This window comes from Sinohyriopsis cumingii, chromosome 19, assembly GCF_028554795.1.
Source record: "Sinohyriopsis cumingii isolate HCF-2022 chromosome 19, ASM2855479v2, whole genome shotgun sequence".
NCBI lineage: Eukaryota > Metazoa > Mollusca > Bivalvia > Unionida > Unionidae > Sinohyriopsis > Sinohyriopsis cumingii.
The window spans coordinates 28,861,941-28,881,536 of record NC_142979.1 but is presented as its reverse complement, the minus strand read 5'-3'; the positions used below and the strand labels follow the sequence as shown (position 1 = coordinate 28,881,536).

Here is a 19,596-nt window from a genome sequence, read left to right as displayed (position 1 = left end):
TGATAGCCCGACACCCTGGGCCCCTCTGGTTTTAGTTCCGGCCCATCCTGTATTCAAAGTGAGGTGCCCGTCAGGCTTGTCGAAACAAAAATTGTTTGCCTGAGGAAACTTTGATCGCGCTGGTGAAATGAGTAAATGTATTTTCAAGATGTTGACATACATGCCTTAACACGGCACAATCTAAATCAAATCACTACTGTCCAAGGTGAAATTTAGATTTGATTTTCTAAACCTGTCGTGTTTCGAGAAAACACAATTTTCAGTAATCTTATAAAAATTACAAATTTTTAAAAAAAATCATTGGATACATGTATGTATAAACGGTAATCTGCAATGATTGGAACTGATATAAAACTATTCCTTGGGTAGTTTAAATAGCAGCGATTAAAAGAAAAGAGGTCAAAGTTTCACATTAAATGTCTGACAATAGAAACTGGGGGGGGGGGGAGACACTAGTGACCCAACCCCAACCCCTTGCCCCAATGTGCGAGCGCCCATGGGACGTACCTTTTCTCCATGTGATACGCCTTATTATTCCCCCAGGACAAGCCCATTTTGCCTATTCTGGTCAGCTCTGGCTAAATTGCAAAATAGCTAAAGTTTTAATTTAAGTACGCAAACAATAAAGGCGGTGTGGCTAATGAACAGACTCCTTATCCTTGCATTGATCTTGTGAAAAGGACTGCCCTTCGGACATACTTCTAAGAAACCATGTTCGACAGTGTGTGTGTGTGTAAGCACCAGCAATTGATTGCCAAAATAAACGATGCCTATTTTGTTGTTGCTTACGATGCCATGGACTTCAGGTTTAAGTCTTAATGCATGTAACACTGTTTGCTGAACAAAATATTTATTCAGAATTAGTTCTTTAGGGCCACATATACTGCATGGTATATTTTGTTTTATTCCTTGTAATTTAATCATGGTAATTAAACTTTACATATACGGTAGAGGAATGTCAGGTGTTAACTGGCCGAGTTTCTTCGGCGGAAATGGAGATGCGATTTTGTTTGCAGAGAAAATTTCACAGTGATCATTCATTTAAGCTAATTGGTGACAATTTTATTCTTTTATTTTTTTTATACTATAGTACTGTTGTAGTTGTTTAAAAACATCTGAAATTTACTTGAATAATGTTTAATTTTCACGTTCTATTTACTGAAGAAGAAAAAAAGAAAAAAATTGTTGTGTGATATTAATTATTTCGTCCATTGCCATATTTAGATGTGTGTGCGTGTGATTTGAATTTTTAACGTAGCTTTAACAATTTTTCAGTCATATCACTACGATGTCTGCAGTGTGGCAGCTTAGACTGTGGATTGCATACGTTATATCTATTTATAAATGGTTTGGGGTTGGGTTTTGAGATATTACGAGATCGGGCTGTAGATGAGGAAATACCCCCAAAATCGGGAGGTTTTTCTCCCGGCTTGAGAGTTGACAGGTATGAACTGTCCGGGCTTGTGGAATTTCAGTCAGGGCTTGAGTTTATTTAAGTCACCAGTCCGGGGCCTGTGCCTAATAAATTTCTTTAAGCACTGACCAGTACAGTACATAAACTATCATATCAGACAGCAGATTCAAGTTTTGAATGTGCAACCCAAGTATGGTCTCCTTCCGTCTGCCTCGCTCGCCAATGTTTATGTTTGTATTCGAGGACTGGCTAGTATTGCGTCACGGTACCACGTGATCTGTCGTCTCATCAAAACTCAGAAAAACTCGGCAATTTACGGAATCGTGGTATCTTCCATGCAATAAAATCACTACCCGCTTACGATATTTAATTTATAAACATGACAGTCGGATTAAAATCTGTAGAGAATTACATACGTAAAAGGAAAATTTTGATTTCTAGTCTCCTTTAAGGATATGTAATTTGATCCAAAACGTTATATTGGATTTCTCGAAATTTCAACTGCAACTTTCTCATTGGACCAGCTTTTTCCACTACGGCGCCTCATACATATCGGTGAAAAAAGGTGTCGTTCGTGTCCAATATTTGCAATATCTAGTTTTAATGCTTCTAACATAAACTGGAAGAATAAAAATAAAGCGTATTGTATGCATGTGTTCAAAGAGATGTAGCTCCAAACTTTACGGAATTAAAAAAAAATATTAAAGAGATCGGTGACATCTGTTATTTGAAAATTTAGACTTGACCTTGCCAATATGGTGACTGTGTTACGAAAGAAACTCCTGTTTGTTTCGAAAGGCCAATACCTTGAAGCGATTATAACCCTTCATCATAATCAGATTATAAATTATAAATTGATGGCTGAAATGGCTCAGTTATGTTTACTTTTTATCATCAATTTTGCTTTTAGTATTTTAAATTGAGAAGAAAATTATAGAGATCCTCAGTTTTCCTCTAATATTTCAATGCACTTTAACACCAATAATCACTCTCTACTCGATTTTTCTTTCATGCCAATATATATTATGCATGGTGACATGAATAGACTCATAAAAAGAAACTTATTGGATTCATAAGTTAGATACTTTGTATCCTAATGGCCTTAATGCCAGTACACTATATAAAATTGTTTATTTTTTTTTAAATTGATATATTGTATATCCTTTATAACATTATAATTATATGTATGACTGTTTGTCTCTATTTTATTCTATTAATACATTAATAAGAAGGTATAAACATAAGAGAGTGTATACGAATTCTATAGGCGCATTCTCTACAACCGGTTCAAAGCGTTTAGCTGACTTGATGTAGCAACGTACACGAAAATCACAATGCAGGTCCCTTTTCGGGTTTGCATTGGAAGGGAGACATATGGCAGCTCAAATTTAAAGAGAAATTATGTGCGATCATTAACAGACAAAGAAAGAATAATCGTGACAAATGAGCATTTAAGATCTACGTCTGTAGCTTCCTTTTTCCAGGTTCATATGGCTTGGTGTTTGTTCAGTTTCTTTCCCTTTAGTATAACATCCGAACAATATTGTGCATTTAATCCATTTTAAAAGTAACTTATCGAGCAAGAAAAATTTGTAGAATCGATGGCAGAGATGTATCAATTTATTATATTATTTGGACAATTCGAAAGTTGCTGTTTCATATTTTAAAGTTCTACAGATGTAACTGAATCTGCAGCCTGTTCTTGAATCTTGTGTACTGTAATTACCCCTTCATCATAAAATATTTTGTTAAAAATATATTTTTTTTAAAGATCATACTCATAAAATGTCCATGACCTCACTGTGAACACCATTATGAGATGTATCCCAGGGCTTCAAGGTTGTTTCCAATTAAGAGGTGTTAACTTTATTGCAACAGTTCTGCTGTATGGCGGGTGTTACAAAACACCAAAATCCACACCAAATCCATACCAGATCGCATTGTGTCTACCATCTCAGGTTCTGGGCTAATATGAAATATGTTAAATTACAAAAGCAATTAGAAATTTGTTGTACGAAACTTAACGAAAAGAGCATCTCCAATTACTATTTGTTCAGAAATTATAAACTGAGTCTCGGATGACACATATCCCTAACTTGCATAATTAATTGCTGATATCCATGTTGTAGAAGAATGATAAGGAAAAATTCAATCCAACACAATTGTTGATAACTAACAGATCTATAATATAACTTGGTGTCTGGTCTTTTCCGATTTTTGTAATGTACTCTCTTATTAATGTATCTTTTCCACATGTTCAACTAAATTATTATTCAGCCAAAATAACTTTTACGTGATCAGTTCAGACAGTTTTCTGATAGAAGACCAATAAAACACGTGATCTAATGAACAAAATGTAAAACAAAACAAAACTGCACTATTACATACATGCAAATTAGAACACATTGCGAACTAAGTTACATTCGTAATGTTTTCTTTTAACGGCAGTTATATGATAATGACCCCATGGTATGAGTTGAAAAGCAGAAAGATAACTCAGCCCTTGGGCAGTCAAGGCCAGGATTTAGTTATAAGTACATGTATTAGAAAATATCAGATACTAGTATATATCCATATATATATATAAAACTTACTCCATTCTGAGACAATGTAAACTTGGTAAAAAATTAAGTAAAACAGTATTGTACCACATCAAAAAATCATGTGATGCAACCGAATACTTTGGACCAGCTTATCTCTCTAAGCAGTCTGTATTATTCCCTACATTTGACTTTTGTATTTTCAACCATTAATTAAAAATACCAGTAATATTTTGGACCATAAGTTACCAACACTCATGAAAATTTGTACATGTATGTAGATGCTTCTCAGGAAGAGTAACAGCCATACAAAAATAGGTCAGTGTGACATATCTTTCATGCCTTAATGACATGTATTTCAGCTATTCATTCATGATACCTCAATATAATTTGCCCTATTTTACTTACACAAGAAAATTGGTACATGGATGCATCTTTGAGTAACTTGACCAAAGCATGACCAAAGCAAAATTAGGTCACCATAATCTAATTTTTATGCTTGATCGTATTTAGTATTATCATCAATACTATTATTATTATTTTTATTAATAATAATAATAATATTATTATTATTATTAATATTAATATTATTATTATTATTATTATTATTATTATTATTATTATTTTCAGTCAGTGTTCCTGCCTCAAGGCTATCCAGAAAGTGTCAGCAAGGATTACACACAATACCAGATCTGGGACACAATCCAGGTCAGTATCATAAAGGATAATCGAACCATAAAGAATGATAAAAGGTATACAGGGTGGCAACATAAGCAATTTCTTTTTAAAACTTTTGGAGTTTTCTTGTCGCCATAGATCTTTTGGCAGAAATGCTTAAATTTGTATTATTTTCTTTGGACACCAGTGTCATAAAATCGTGTTACTATTCTTCAAAGTTGACTGACATGGTTCTCTGTTGCTGTTGACACTTTTTGACACATTTGATGTCTTAAGGAATATTTTCATTTGCTACACATGTTAAATCCTTAAAAATCATACAAGATCGAAAAGAAGAATATTAATTATATACAACTGCAAAAATATTCAAGAATATACATTTTTTATGTGCTTTTATGCATATGTTGTCATCATTTTGTTTTTCTCAAGGTAAGATAGTAGGCACATTGTCAAGTACATTCTATCTATTCCACATCAACAATAACTGGTTTTTACTTCTGATTGTTTTTAAAAAAGTCATCTGGCTATATTTTCTTTTTGCAAAACTGAACCATCGTCAGCTTTTGACCTAACATTGCAAGGCATGACATATTTTAACATTTTGTGTACCATTTTCAATTGACTTCAGAAAAAATGAACAGGTCTGTATTAAGCAGTTACTTATCTTAAAAGACCACTTGTTCTGCTTATAGTTTGGTTAATTGAGGGGTAGCAGTTTTGAGGATGAGAATGTTGATGGTGGCTTTTACTGTCTTAAATTGAGTTTAACTAGCAGTGCATTAGGAGTTAGTAACATTGATATAATAGTAAAACCACCACTAAAGTCCTCAGTTCCTCAGATACAAATCCTCATTTCCTCAGACACAAGTCCTCAGTTCCTCAGATACAAATCCTCAGTTCCTCAAACACAAGTCCTATGCTCCTCAAACACAAGTCTGCTATCCCCATTCTAACTAGCACTTTTAAAATTTTGCTGAGAAATGGAAAATGTAGTTATCTTTAGCTCCACATAACATGGAGAGTCCTGACTTCCCAATGGCATCAAAATATTTGACAGTATTTCTTGGATTTAACTGCTGCAAATTTTGATGTTTTATCAGTCAAAAAGTTGTACATTAGTGGGTGCAGTGCTCAAAGAAATTATTTTTGACACAGGCACAGGGCTGGTGATTTAATAAAAAAATCATGAGACCTGGCTCAAATTCCACAAATCTTCACTTAAATTAACACATGCCCAAAACTGTCCTCTTTTTTCATTACTATTGTTTGTCTTACAACATTGCAGTTGCTGTTCTTCAAATATGGAAATACAAAAAACAGAATCATATCAAGTTAACTTGTGTGTTCATTCAGATATCAGACTATTTCATATAAAGCAAAGTTTCAATCCAGGTTATGATGTTGGCCATCTTGCAGTTGTTCTATTAATGGCCTCCTTACTCATTAGATAAGTAGTGTTGTTCATCAGCATCTGAAGCCTGATCTGAAATTAAAGGATGTCTGAACGTTGAGCAATCAGATTGTTTTTGCAATGAGATGTGTTAGATTATAGCAGCATAAAATTAGATTTCTAAAGGGACATAGACTGCCATAAATAATAAAATTGTCAAATGGCAGAATATCAAATGTGAGGGTATAAATTGAAAGTTTTAATTTTATTATTTTTAAAAAAAATCATTATTGATGTTGAACTAAATGACATTTACCTTCAGCTTCTTAATATTCCTATACATGAATTTGAACTTTATTTAGTGACTACCAATAATACTCCATCATATTTCCATAGACTCTTAGGCACTTAGTGAGTACCAATAATACTCCATCATATTTCCATAGACTCTTAGGCACTTAGTGAATACCAATAATACTTCATTGTATTTCCATAGACTCTTAGGCACTTTAGTGAGTACCATTAATACTCATCATATTTCCATAGACTCCTAGGCACTTAGTGAGTACCAATAATACTCATCATATTTCAGTAGACTCCTAGGCACTTAGTGAGTACCAATAATACATATTTCATAGACTCATAGGCACTTAGTGAGTACCAATAATACATATTTCCATAGACTCATAGGCACTTAGTGAGTACCAATATTACTCCATCATATTTCCATAGACTCTTAGGTACTTAGAGAGTACCAATAATACTCATCATATTTCCATAGACTCCTAGGCACTTAGTGAGTACCAATAATACTCCATTGTATTTCCATAGACTCCTAGGCACTTAGTGAGTACCAATAATACTCATCATATTTCCATAGACTCCTAGGCACTTAGTGAGTACCAATAATACTCCATCATATTTCCATAGACTCTTAGGCACTTAGTGAGTGCCAATAATACTCATCATATTTCCATAGACTCCTAGGCACTTAGTGAGTACCAATAATACATATTTCCATAGACTCATAGGTGCTTAGTGAGTACCAATAATACTCCATCATATTTCCATAGACTCATAGGCACTTAGTGAGTACCAATAATACTCATCATATTTCCATAGACTCTTATGCACTTAGTGAGTACCAATAACACTCCATTGTATTTCCATAGACTCTTAGGCACTTAGTGAGTATCAATAATACTCATCATATTTCCATAGACTCGTAGGCACTTAGTGAGTACCAATAATACTCATCATATTTCCATAGACTATTTGGCACTTAATGGGTGCCAATAATACTCCATCATATTTTATAGACTCTTAGGCACTTAGTGAGTACCAATAATACTCCATCATATTTCCATAGATGCTTCGGCACTTAAAACCCAGTTATAAATCTTATAAAGTACTGGCCAAAATTGAGCTCATATGGTTTAATTGATTATAAACTTGCCAATTCCAAACCAGTCCTGATCTATTGATGCATATTACAGCTGAGTTTATATATATATATATATATATATATATATATATATATATATATATATATATATATATATTTCAGGCATTTGCCAGCAGCATAACAGGTGCCCTTGCTGCCCAGGGTATATTAAAAGGGATTGGAGTAGGAAATGAGAATGCCACAGTCCTGGCTGCCACCATGACCTGGCTGGTAAAAGGTTGGTAGTCTAATTCCCAACATTTAATTTGTCTGCCACCATGGTTTGGCAAGGTTGGTAATCCCACAGAATTGTTACCATCTGATGTGTAAATGAAAGTGAGTGATTGGCTGTCACCATAACAAATGACAGATAAAGATCATAACTCATACCAAATATTTCTGCCTGATGTAAAATATAAAAGGGACTGGCTGCTACTGTGGTTGATAAAATTTGTAAATCAGCTCTCAGATTAAAAAAATTAAACAGCTGATATAAAATAGAAAGTGAATGTCATGAAGTGGTAAGGGACCTGTAATTCAATAATTAGTTGATGCACAACTTTGTCAGATGTACTCCTCTCAGGGTTGATGCTGGCTTTAAAAAAGTTATCACCAATCTTAATATATTGTCACAAATTTTCAAAAAATGTCACCAATTTCATGATACAGTACTATCTGTTTATCTCAACATCCTTGGGACACAGATAATATTGTCCACATAAGTATATGTTTAGATAAGTGGGGGTGGCTCAAAATTAATTGAAATTTTGCATAAAAGTGAATTTTTTGACCTGTTGACCTGTCTACAGTGACTTGGGCTTACACACAGGAAAAAAAAAAGAAAAAGAAAGCAATGGAAGTTTGATTAAAATAAAGACAACTGGTCTGAAATACACAGGTATATTGACAACTTACATTTGTATAGTGTACTCCACAATGTGTTAAATAATGTACATGTATGTGAAAAATCCAAGAATTCGATTAATATTAGATCATATGTTTGAAAATTGCTGTATCAATCAAATCCCTTTAGTAAAGACAACTAACATGCGTATATACAAAATTGGTAGTCCTCGTTTGATCGATATCCCATTGTCAACAAAAACATTTCACAAAACAATTCACTCTGATATTTATCATCCTAGTAGCACATAAATGTATAGTTGTTTATATCCTACATGTACATGTACTTAAATTGGTCTTGATTTTGGTCAGCCAGAGACAATTACCATCATGCCAAGGCTACCAAGGGGATAAGGCTATTCATAGGGAAATGAAAACATGGGAACAAATTTAAAAGTTTAGCAAATATTCTTGTGAGATGTCCCACCTTCAATTAACTCAATGGCCAGATATCTATTGCTTCAGAATATTGGAACCTTATTTGTTTTTTTTAGCTCTACTGGTTGTAGACCAGAAGAGCTTATGGGATGGTCTCTTGTTTATCTTCCATTGTCTATTGTCTGTCCATCTGTTAGCAGAAGTTTGTTATCGGTAGTCATCCCAAACATCTTGGCAGATTGCCATGAAACTCTGACACACATTCATCCCATGGTCTATTTTGGCCTAAATGAAAATTGTGCTGCTTAAGTATCCAGTATGGTTGCTAGAGAGGCTAGCTTGAAAATCTTGTTATGACTAATTATCCTGAACAGATGGTCATATCAACATGGAGTTTTACTGAAATACTTGTTATAATGCCTAGTTGATCTTAAATGAAAATGGTGCTGACCTGTAATCCAATATGGCCACAATGGCAACCATCTTGAAAATCTTGTTATTGCTACTTCTCCTGATTGGATGGACATATCAACATGGTGTTTTTCTAAAAGACTTCTTATGTTGTCTAGATGGTTCTCAATAAAAATGATGCTGATCTGAAATCCAATATAGCCACCATGATGGGCATCTTACAAATCTTGTTTCACAACTCTACTTAACAGAACATCATGTCAACATGGAGTTTTCATCAGAAGACTTCTTATGGTAACTAGTTGGTCTTAAATAAAAATGTTGCTGCTGCAAATTCATTTCCAATATTTCTATCACAGTATCCATCATGAAAATCTTGTTATTGCTGATTCTCTTGAGTGGTAAGTCATGTTTTAAAAATATTGCTTTCTCTATCCCTCTCCAAATGGATGGCTATATCAGCATGGGGTTTTCACAATTTCATTTCTTATGATACCTTGTTGATCCTGAATGTAAATAGTTCCATTGGTGTACCCAGTATGGATACCATGATGATTATCCTAAAAATCTTGTTGTTGCTTCTCTCTTGGATGACATGGGTTTTTCTCCAAAAGATATTTAATGATGTCTACATTGTCATGAATGAAATGGTGCCAAGCTGACATCCAGTATGTATACCACAGAAGTTAATTTGAAAATCTTGTTATTGTTGAAGACTGTCAGAAACTCTTTCAACACACAACAGTTAAATGGAAGAAATGGTCTTATCTTGAATTCCTAGAAATGCTTTTCATTCAGTAGAGCATCAGCTCCATCAACTGGCAAGTTATTAATTGGAGGAGGGAGTAATCTGATTGGACTGGGGACTAACATAAGGAAAAGATATTGCATCAGTCCCAGCAACCGGCATGTTATTAATTGGATGAGGGAGTAATCTGATTGGACTGGGGACTAGAATTAGGAAAAGATATTGCATCAGTCCCATCAACCAGCATGTTATTAATTGGAGGAGGGAGTAATCTGATTGGACTGGGGACTAACATTAGGAAAAGATATTGCATCAGTCCCATCAACTGGTAAGTTATTGATTGGAGGAGGGAGTAATCTGATTGGACTGGGGACTAGCATTAGGAAATGATATTGCATCAGTCCCATCAACCGGCATGTTATTAATTGGAGGAGGGAGTAATCTGATTGGACTGGGGACTAGAATTAGGAAAAGATATTGCATCAGTCCCATCAACTGGTAAGTTATTGATTGGAGGAGTGAGTAATCTGATTGGTCTGGGGACTAATATTTGGAAAAGATATTGCATCAGTCCCACCAACCGGCAAGTTATTAATAGGAGGAGGGAGTAATCTGATTGGACTGGGGACTAGCATTAGGAAAAGATATTGCATCAGTCCCATCAACTGGTAAGTTATTAATTGGAGGAGAGAGTAATCTGATTGGACTGGGGACTAGCATTAGGAAAAGATATTGCAAAGCAACAACAGCAGGTACGTAATAAACGATTAAAGTTAATTTTATCCACCAACCCCCAAAATATATATAACCACCTAATGTATAAAAGAAAGCAACTAGCCTCCACAAGACATAGTTACCAAAAGTCAGTTATCCACTCAAAAAAGCTACTAACTGACATATAGAAACTGACTGACACAAGACTAAGATTGTTGGTAATCTAATCTGAATACTTACTACTTGAATTAAAAGAGATAATGGCTGCCATCCTGCCATGGTTGGTAAAATGTTGGCAATCCTATTCCAAATATTTATCCTCAGATATGAAAGAAAATGACTGACCACCACCATAATATGGTAAGTAAAAGATTGGTAATTCAACTCTTTACATCTGCTTGATATGTAAACTTAAAAGGGAATTAAAGTCATTATAAGATAAATGGCCAATAAAATGTTGGCTCAGAAGTAAAAGTCAGTTTTTACAATTTTGCCAAGAAACTGTTTTCCAAGACAGAGAAGGGAGAATGCTTTTGATGGTGATCAAAAAAGAATGTTCTCTTTTAAGCTAAAAACGGAAAGAAATGTTGATTTTTAAAAAGTCAAAAATTAGTAATGTGATGAAAACAGAAAATCAAGTGATCACACAGATTTCAGACTTTTTAATCAAATGTATTTCTGATCAAAACAGTATCTTTAAAAGTATGCATGTGTCTGTATGTATATGTATGTTAGAGAGAGAGAAGAATCATTTTCAGGCTTCCAGCTGAATAAATAACCATGACTTGACTTTTTTCTTGAACCGCTTCGGTGGCCTAGTGGTTATACCATCTGCCTCGGATGCGGTAGGAAATGGGTTTGATCCCCAGTCGAGTCATACCAAAGACTTACAAAAATGGTACTAACAGCTGCCTCGCTTGGCGCTCAGCATTATGAGGTTAGTGTTAGAACTGATTGGCCTGGTGTCAGGATAATGTGACTGGGTGGGACATCATGCTATATGTCTGCGGCATGATGCCCCAGTGCTAGAAATCACTATAAACTGTCACACTGCAGACATTGTAGCAATATGACTGAAAAATTGTTAAAGCTACGTTAAAAAAATCCAAATCAAAACACACACACACACACACCACTTTTTACTTGAAAGAAACAACTGGGCTAGTCTTCCACATTTTGTTTTTCCCAGTTATGTTCTTACTTTTCTGTTTTATAGATGTTCATCAATCAGTACTTCCTTTGAAAAACATGCTAAACACCCCTCTTTGAAGCCACAACACAAGTTTCAGCTGATTGTTTTGGCCAACATATCACAGTCACAAGGGCAGCTTTCATTTTTAATAGGTGCTTGCACTTCAGCTACTGAAAAGTTTTTAAAATTGCAATAGCAATTAACAAGAATAAACACTTTTTTTAAAATATCTTTTATGCCACAATTTTATAAAACAAAACATGAATGCAATTTTTCTAAATGCATTGTGAAATTCACCGATTTGGTCTTTCATTAAGAAGCTATTTCTCCTGACCATGCTTGGTATTTTTGAAAGTTAAAATTTAGGTCAAAATGTTTAAAAACACAATGTCAGGACACCTGCCTCTCTCTTGCTCTCTGTCAGCAATTGACTTAAATTATTTGATTGTTGAACTTTTGGCTTTATATTTTTAAAGCTTTTGATGTTGAATTTATTACTGTCACTGACAGTATTTTTTTATAACACATCATATATCAGGGCACCAGGTGGCCAAGTGGTCTAAAGTGCTCACCTTTACAAATGACTGACATTTCAAATATGTCCTCTTGGGTTCGAGTTTTTTACTTGGCCAACTTTATTATATGAGAAAGGTTGCCAGTAGCTTCCCTTGGGTTAGTGGTTCTTCCCATGTATTTTCCCAGGTTCTTCCTACACCAGATATACATGTGTATATCCTATTATGTGCTGAAAGATGGTGTTAAACCCATGAAACCCAAACCAGAACCACAAACATATATCTTAGGTTCACATGAGCTCATTATCAATGTAAACAAACATAGCATCCTTTTTTTCCTTGCAATTTATTTTACCCATGATTCTCTGAGTTGTCCAAAAAGTAGTGCTGGTCAAGTGAATATGGTTGAATGATTCCTTTTGAATTCATACAGATTTCAACCAAAAGAAACTCATTAGGACCTTGCCAATCAGGTTCCTGGAAATCATAATAAAAAAAAAAAGATCTTTGTTACTTTGAAATAATATTAGTAATGAAGAAATTCTTTATGCTATATATGTCTTAGGGCTATTTTGCGCAGTTGAAATTCGTTATTATTACCATTTGTATTTATGCCAATTTTACCCAAAGATGGGTTCTATTTGAAACTGGTGCAGGGTACTGATTTTCAACAGAAAAAAGAAATCAAAGTAAAAAACCTAAATTGGTGTAGTGATTCCTTTGTATAAAATGGTTAATTAGACCTATACAAATAAAACCATTATGAATAAGGCTAACTTGTGCACAGAACTACACAAATAGATTTGATTTATCACTAAAACTTAACAGGCTTTGCATGATTTCTTTCTATGTGTGATTACACATTTTTATTTATCATAGACTAATTCAGTTTTTATAAAGTGTTCAAATCTTTTATTTCTGAGCAATACTTTTGTAGTTTTAGAGGGAAATGCATCAATCCCTCACAATAAAGCTTTTCATTATAACACATTTCCTGTTATAAGGTGGGAGTGGTAATGGATCCCATTTTTATTAAGTGTTAAATGATACCATCTATACTTGCTTATAAGTCAAGTCAAACTACAAACAACAAAGATACTGGTCAGCTGTAGCATGATGTGCTAGCAGATTAGGGTCCATGCTGTTTGCTCTACTGATTATTCCTAACAAACTGCACAGACTCAGATCTTCTGGCGCATTATGCGACAGCAGATCTGGCTCTTTACAGTTTGCAGTTGAATTTTCTTATCAGCAAGTATATATGGTATTATAATGTACTTCATTATAAGGTTGGTTAGCTATAATATGGTATATTCATTGGCCACCATTGACTGTCATAATGAGGGAGTTCTGCAGTAAACAATGATTTCTACCTTGTGGTAAACAAATTGAAGCTCTGTAGTCCATATGTACAATTTATTGTTTTTTTTCTTCTTTTTTCTTTTTCAGATGGAACAGGGATGCTTGGTAGTCCATATGTACAATTTATTCTTTTTTTTTTAATTTTTCTTTTTCAGATGGAACAGGGATGCTTGGTAGAATACTTTTTGCTTGGTTTCAGGGGTAAACACTTTTATTATAATAACATTAAAAGCATTTTATGTGTTAGTTCCTGGACATAGGTCATCATAAATCCATGTCAGTGTTTAACATATTATATTCTGAGATTTAACTTTAGCAATATAATGGGATATGTGACCAGTTTGCACCCTAGAATTCAGGAACCATACAAAACAGCATATTAACATAAATAATAACAATTTGGATGTTATAGGACTTGTGCAGGAACTAGCTCTTAAAGGAAACCAGTTACATTCAGTACTGTTTATACTAGCGAATAAGCCTGTTCACATATAAGCCAACCCAGCCCCCCCGCCACTGAATAGCTAAAACTTTAAAAAGTGCATGACCTACACATAAGCTGATTCATAAGACCCATCATATTGAAAAATCTTGTTATTGAAATGTCTTCTGAATGGATGGTCATCTTCACATGGTGTTTCAGTAGAGGTCTTGTGGGTTCAGATTAGTCCTTTGATAGCAGTATATACCAGTATTCAACAAGAAATCTTGAAAAAGTTTTAAGTTTAGAGCTTGTGCCATGGGTAAGTTGTCCTCTCTTCTTCCAAGCTTTTTCCTAAATTATTCAGTTTATACTCAAGTGTATATGGTATATTGTGAATGGAATTTCATACTTAAATAGGATGAATGCAAAAGTATTAAGTTTCAGAGTCACAGTGACAAACTGATGAAAATTCCACATTCACAATAGATCAATGCACCAAGGAAGCTAAGTTTTGAGTAGATAGAGACTAATTTATTAGATTCTCTGACTTAAATACTTGAAATATCTTCTTCAGGAACCTGATTTTTATTTCCAGGACAGCTAACTATTTCCTCACTCAAATGTTTAAATTTTAAAAGTCTACAATTTCCCAGTTTTGTGGAAACAAAATGGTGAGAATTTTCTACTAACAGTCCTATTACATTCTAACACACCTGTGGATGTAATACACTTTCAGATTGGCAGAATGTTATTTGCAGCAGTAAAACAACTATACTGGCAGAAATGTTTACAATATTGTAACACATGTCATGACCCTCCTCCATATGAAGGCAGTATTTTGATATGAAATGTGTCCAGTGATGATAATCATACTGAGAAATTTTGACACAAAATGTGTCCACTGATGATAATCACACTGAGAAATTTTGACATGAAACATGTCCAGTGATGATAATCACACTGAGAAATTTTGACATGAAATGTTTCCAGTGATGATAAACACCCTGAGAAATTTTGACATGAAATGTTTCCAGTGATGATAAACACCCTGAGAAATTTTGACATGAAATGTGTCCAATGATGATAATCACACTGAGAAATTTTGACATGAAATGTGTCCAATGATGATAATCACACTGAGAAATTTTGACATGAAATGATATTCACACTGTGATAGTACTAGACTTTTTATAAGAGTGAAGGAGATGTCCAGGAGGAGACATTATACCAGTAGAATTTCATGTGTTGGAGATGTCTAGAAAGACATTATCAATATAGAATTACCTTATGTTGGTAATGTCTGAAGGAGACATTATTAATGTAGAATTATTTTTTTTAGGATATGTATTGAAGGAGACATTAATAATGTTGAGCTACCTTTTTTGAAATGTTGTGAAGGAGACATTATTAATGTAGAATTACCTTTTTATTTATTTACTGCTTATCTGTGAATTAGTGCATTATTCAAAAGAAATATTTTTGATAATTCACTTTTGCAATAATTGTGTTTTCATCCAAGAACATTTTTCAATAGAGATAAATAACATTACGAGTAAAGAATTTCATCCACCATGTTGTCAGTCAACTCGGTACAGTGGTAGCATGCCAATATGTCACACAAGAATTTCATCCACCATGTTGTCAGTCAACTCGGTACAGTGGTAGCATGCCAATATGGCACACAAGAATTTCATCCACCATGCTGTCAGTCGCTTGGTATGGTGGTAGCATGCCAATATGTCACACAAGAATTTCATCCACCATGTTGTCAGTCGACTCAGTACAGTGGTAGCATGCCAATATGTCACACAAGAAGACCATGTTTGAATCCCACAATGAACTAAAAATAATTTTGGGAATTAATTTTCCAACTAAATGTTTTCATTTTCCTGAATTGTGAAAGTTGTTGTTGTCGTTGTTGTAGGGTTTAATGCCATTTTCAGCACAAGATAGACTATGCATGGCAGCCAGTATTAATAGTGGAGGAAAAACCTGGGAAAACCCTGGAAAGAACCACCGACCCACGAGAAGTTACTGGCAAGCTTTCTCACATAACCAAATTGGCCGAACCCGAGACTTGAACCCATGCAGACAGGTGAGATGGCAGTGATCCATAATGGTGAGTGCTTTAGACCATTCAGCCACCAATTTATAAATGAATTAGGAAAGAGAATTATATTACTATTTGTATTTTCTTTGTGAATGTCATGATTTACCACAGAACATGCACAATAAGCAGATGACATTATGGTAAGAAATCTGCTACATGAGTCTGTTATACACTTTAGCTAGCCAATATGCATAATCATTAAATAAAAATTAAATTTTGATGAGTGAATAAAATATATATATTTCATTAGAGCTTGACACCACCAAAAATTTTGAATGCAGTGCAGTATTTCTAAACATATCGCAGTTATATTAGGGACCAACAATTCAGTGTTTTGGCTCAGGAATCTGCCACTTTTTTGTTTAATTTTCATCAGTCAAAAGTTGGAGAAAATATTTTGCTTGATTTTTTGGAAAATAACACCATATTATATCCATGATATCGTTTGGAACAAATATTAATTACCTTGAGACAAAAAAAAAGAAAATGTTTCAGCTCAAAAGAAACTCGCAGCAATACCCTGCAGAAAATTAAATGGCAGACATCTTAATTTATAGTAGATGAATTTGCTATGCTTATGGTTATTGTTGTACAAGTTGCAGTCTAAAAGCTGTAATTAAAGTTGGATAGTTAAGCACACACCAAGCTGACATTTGAAAGTATATTGATAAAATTCAAAAGGGTTGACAATGAAGCCAACAATTTACAAGCTACAATATCAATATAATAGGCAAGACAGCACATGGGCAAGATCTTGATCAGAGAGGGCCAGGAAACATAAAAGACACTTAACAAATTAGAAAATATTTTGTAATGATAAAACAGAAAATGTTTGTTTCTGAAAATTGTTGGATGATTCACAGCCTACTAGGGAATACATATACTTAACACATTCACATATGCTAATATTGTAGTTACCATATATGTTGGGACACCATATTTGTTAGGACATCATAAATTAAATTTTAAAGTAATTTTTTATGCACTTTATGTTCTGGGACACATTGTTTTTTCTTTGAGTTGTAAGTTGTGGGACACCTTGTAAATCATTCAAAAATTACATATCGGAAAATGCATTCCAACTGAAATATAAAACTGTACATGAGATAAAATTCTTTAATCCACTGCAGCAGCATCTCATCAACACAACCCTTCTCATGCACATGTATGATTGGTTCTTTCAGTGCATTAATATATTGTTTTAGCTTTCTTGTGCTGTAAAAAGTTATCTCTGCAGGCAACACATCTCCTGAAGCAGAAACTACAAGGACTAAAGTCAGATTTTTAAAAAATCTGCACCAGTCATGCTAATTTTCACACTTTTAGTCCCCATCTTATTGACAGTCCATCCAGGAATGAGATCAAAGTACACTTGAATTTCATCCATATTAATGATCATATTGTCAGCAAAATAGTCTTCTTCTTTTCTGGCCTTCATGAATTCATCAAATGATTTTATATTCTCCAAATATTCTGGGCAATGCTGGGTCATTGATGTCCATGCAAGAAGTAGTATATTGCGTAAGTTTAAAAATTGTTCCATTGTTTCAATTTATTTTCAAAATTCCTGTGAATACCTGTGGAAAGGAACCATAGTTAGCTTCCATATGTTGGCCGACTTTATATATTTAAAAAAAATATCCAAAAATAAAAAAATCACAAGAAAATTAGGCACACTTGGCATCCAAGGTCAGCTTGCTTTGTAATAAAATAACCCTTGTATTGACATCCTTTGGCTTAAAAGTATCTAAAGTCGGCTTCCGAGGTCGGCTTGCTTTGTAATAAAAATAACCTTTGTCTTTCGATATCTTGTTGGTAAGTTCAAACACCAAGTTTACTGATTGCTTCCAGTTGTGTTTATTCACCACCTGGGCTTCTATTTGCTTGACCTGGATATAACTCAGTCTTGATTTTTTTTGCACCTGTCTCAGTGTCATATGTGAATGGCAGATGTCTTCATGCAATTGGTTGATTATTTCCCTCTCTTTTGTGATTTTGCTGAATCCAGTTTTCAGTCAGATAACATACTGAAACCTTTGAGTAAAAGCAAACACTATTTCTTTCTCAATGTTCACATCATTGAACACTGTTGTGTTATTGGACATAAGTGATACACGCTACAGTATTAATGCATACACTACATATACATAGGTCATGGATATATTTCATTCTTTAATGCTCATGATGAAAAAAAGAGGAATAAATGATAACAATAAAGAGTTACTTTTCTTTCATTTTATTGTCAAATAAGCATTTTGTTTTTTGCAATGTGCAGTTGGAGGGGGGCACAGATTCAACACAAATTTATTTTGTTTCTTAAGTCTTGGGACATATGACTGAGGTGGAAAAAAGTTTCACCTTAAGTTCTGAAACAGGTTTTTTTATTTTTATTTGATTGTGTCCAATATATATGGTAAATGCAGTAAATAAGCAAAAGATGACATGCATTTGGGTTTTTTTAATCCAAATTTTTTCTGGAATTTGGATTTGGCCCAAACATGTTTGACAACATTCCATTTGGCCTCCACATTGGCATGCATGAGATGTTTCAAACATGTGATTACAGGATCATAATATGTTAATATGCCATATGAAAGGAGTTCTTTTCTCTGACTCGGAACAAAGTACTTATCTGGCTTTGTGTTTATTAAATATCCCCTGTTTATTCAAATTTTATTCAAACATTCTTTTCAATTTTTCTTTGTATAGGTTAAAAAATATAAATGAGGTATTTTGTATTTTATGAAAGATATTTTACAAGAAGGACTGGCACAAGACAATATGGGGCCCTGTGTGAAAGAAACATTTGGTGCCCTTCACCCTCGATCATTAGAACATAAGACATCTTGTAGAAATTATTGTAGGTTATGGCCATATAGAAGGATTTTCATATGATATTTCTTTCATCTTAGCTCATTGTCTGATTTTTGTAACCTTTCTCTTCTCCTATTTGGTGCCCCATGCAAGCTCACTGCTTACACACAGTTTAGACCAGTAAGTTACCCATTTTCATACACCATGATTCCTCAGTAATATTAACAGACAAATTGAAAGTTTCTCCACTTAAACTTGCTCTTTATATATATATATATATATATATATATATATATATATATATATATATATATATATATATATATATAAAATCTACAAACCATATATTTGAAAATTTTAAGGTCATTGGTGTAGAAATCAGGACTTTGTGGAAATTAGAAAATTCTTTGGAAGATGAATGCTGAGGCCATATTTACTGTCCCTTAATTGTCCCTCAGTAGCTCTGATGTTAACTATTGGTTATCTGGTTCATGGTATGAAACATTAATTTTCATTAAAGTAACAAAGTAGGGCCAATTGAAGTGCCTATTTAAAGTGG

The 19,596-nt window shown here is 33.9% G+C and overlaps 1 protein-coding gene across 2 annotated transcripts in view; it reads left to right on the top strand.

Annotated features, from left to right (window-relative positions):
- The first annotated feature begins 2,709 nt into the window (after nt 1-2,709).
- Nucleotides 2,710-19,596, top strand: part of LOC149775340 (RUS family member 1-like) — a 49,875-nt gene continuing 32,988 nt past the window's right edge. The window contains exons 1-4 of one of the 2 annotated variants that reach the window (XM_089942963.1): nt 2,710-2,898; nt 4,585-4,662; nt 7,590-7,704; nt 13,845-13,890. In XM_089942963.1, the coding sequence (XP_089799089.1) occupies nt 2,749-2,898; nt 4,585-4,662; nt 7,590-7,704; nt 13,845-13,890 (389 nt within the window). In that variant the 5' untranslated portion in view covers nt 2,710-2,748. Of the gene's footprint in view, nt 2,899-4,584; nt 4,663-7,589; nt 7,705-13,776; nt 13,891-19,596 lie in introns of those variants that run through there. The other variant, XM_089942964.1, reaches the window with a different exon arrangement.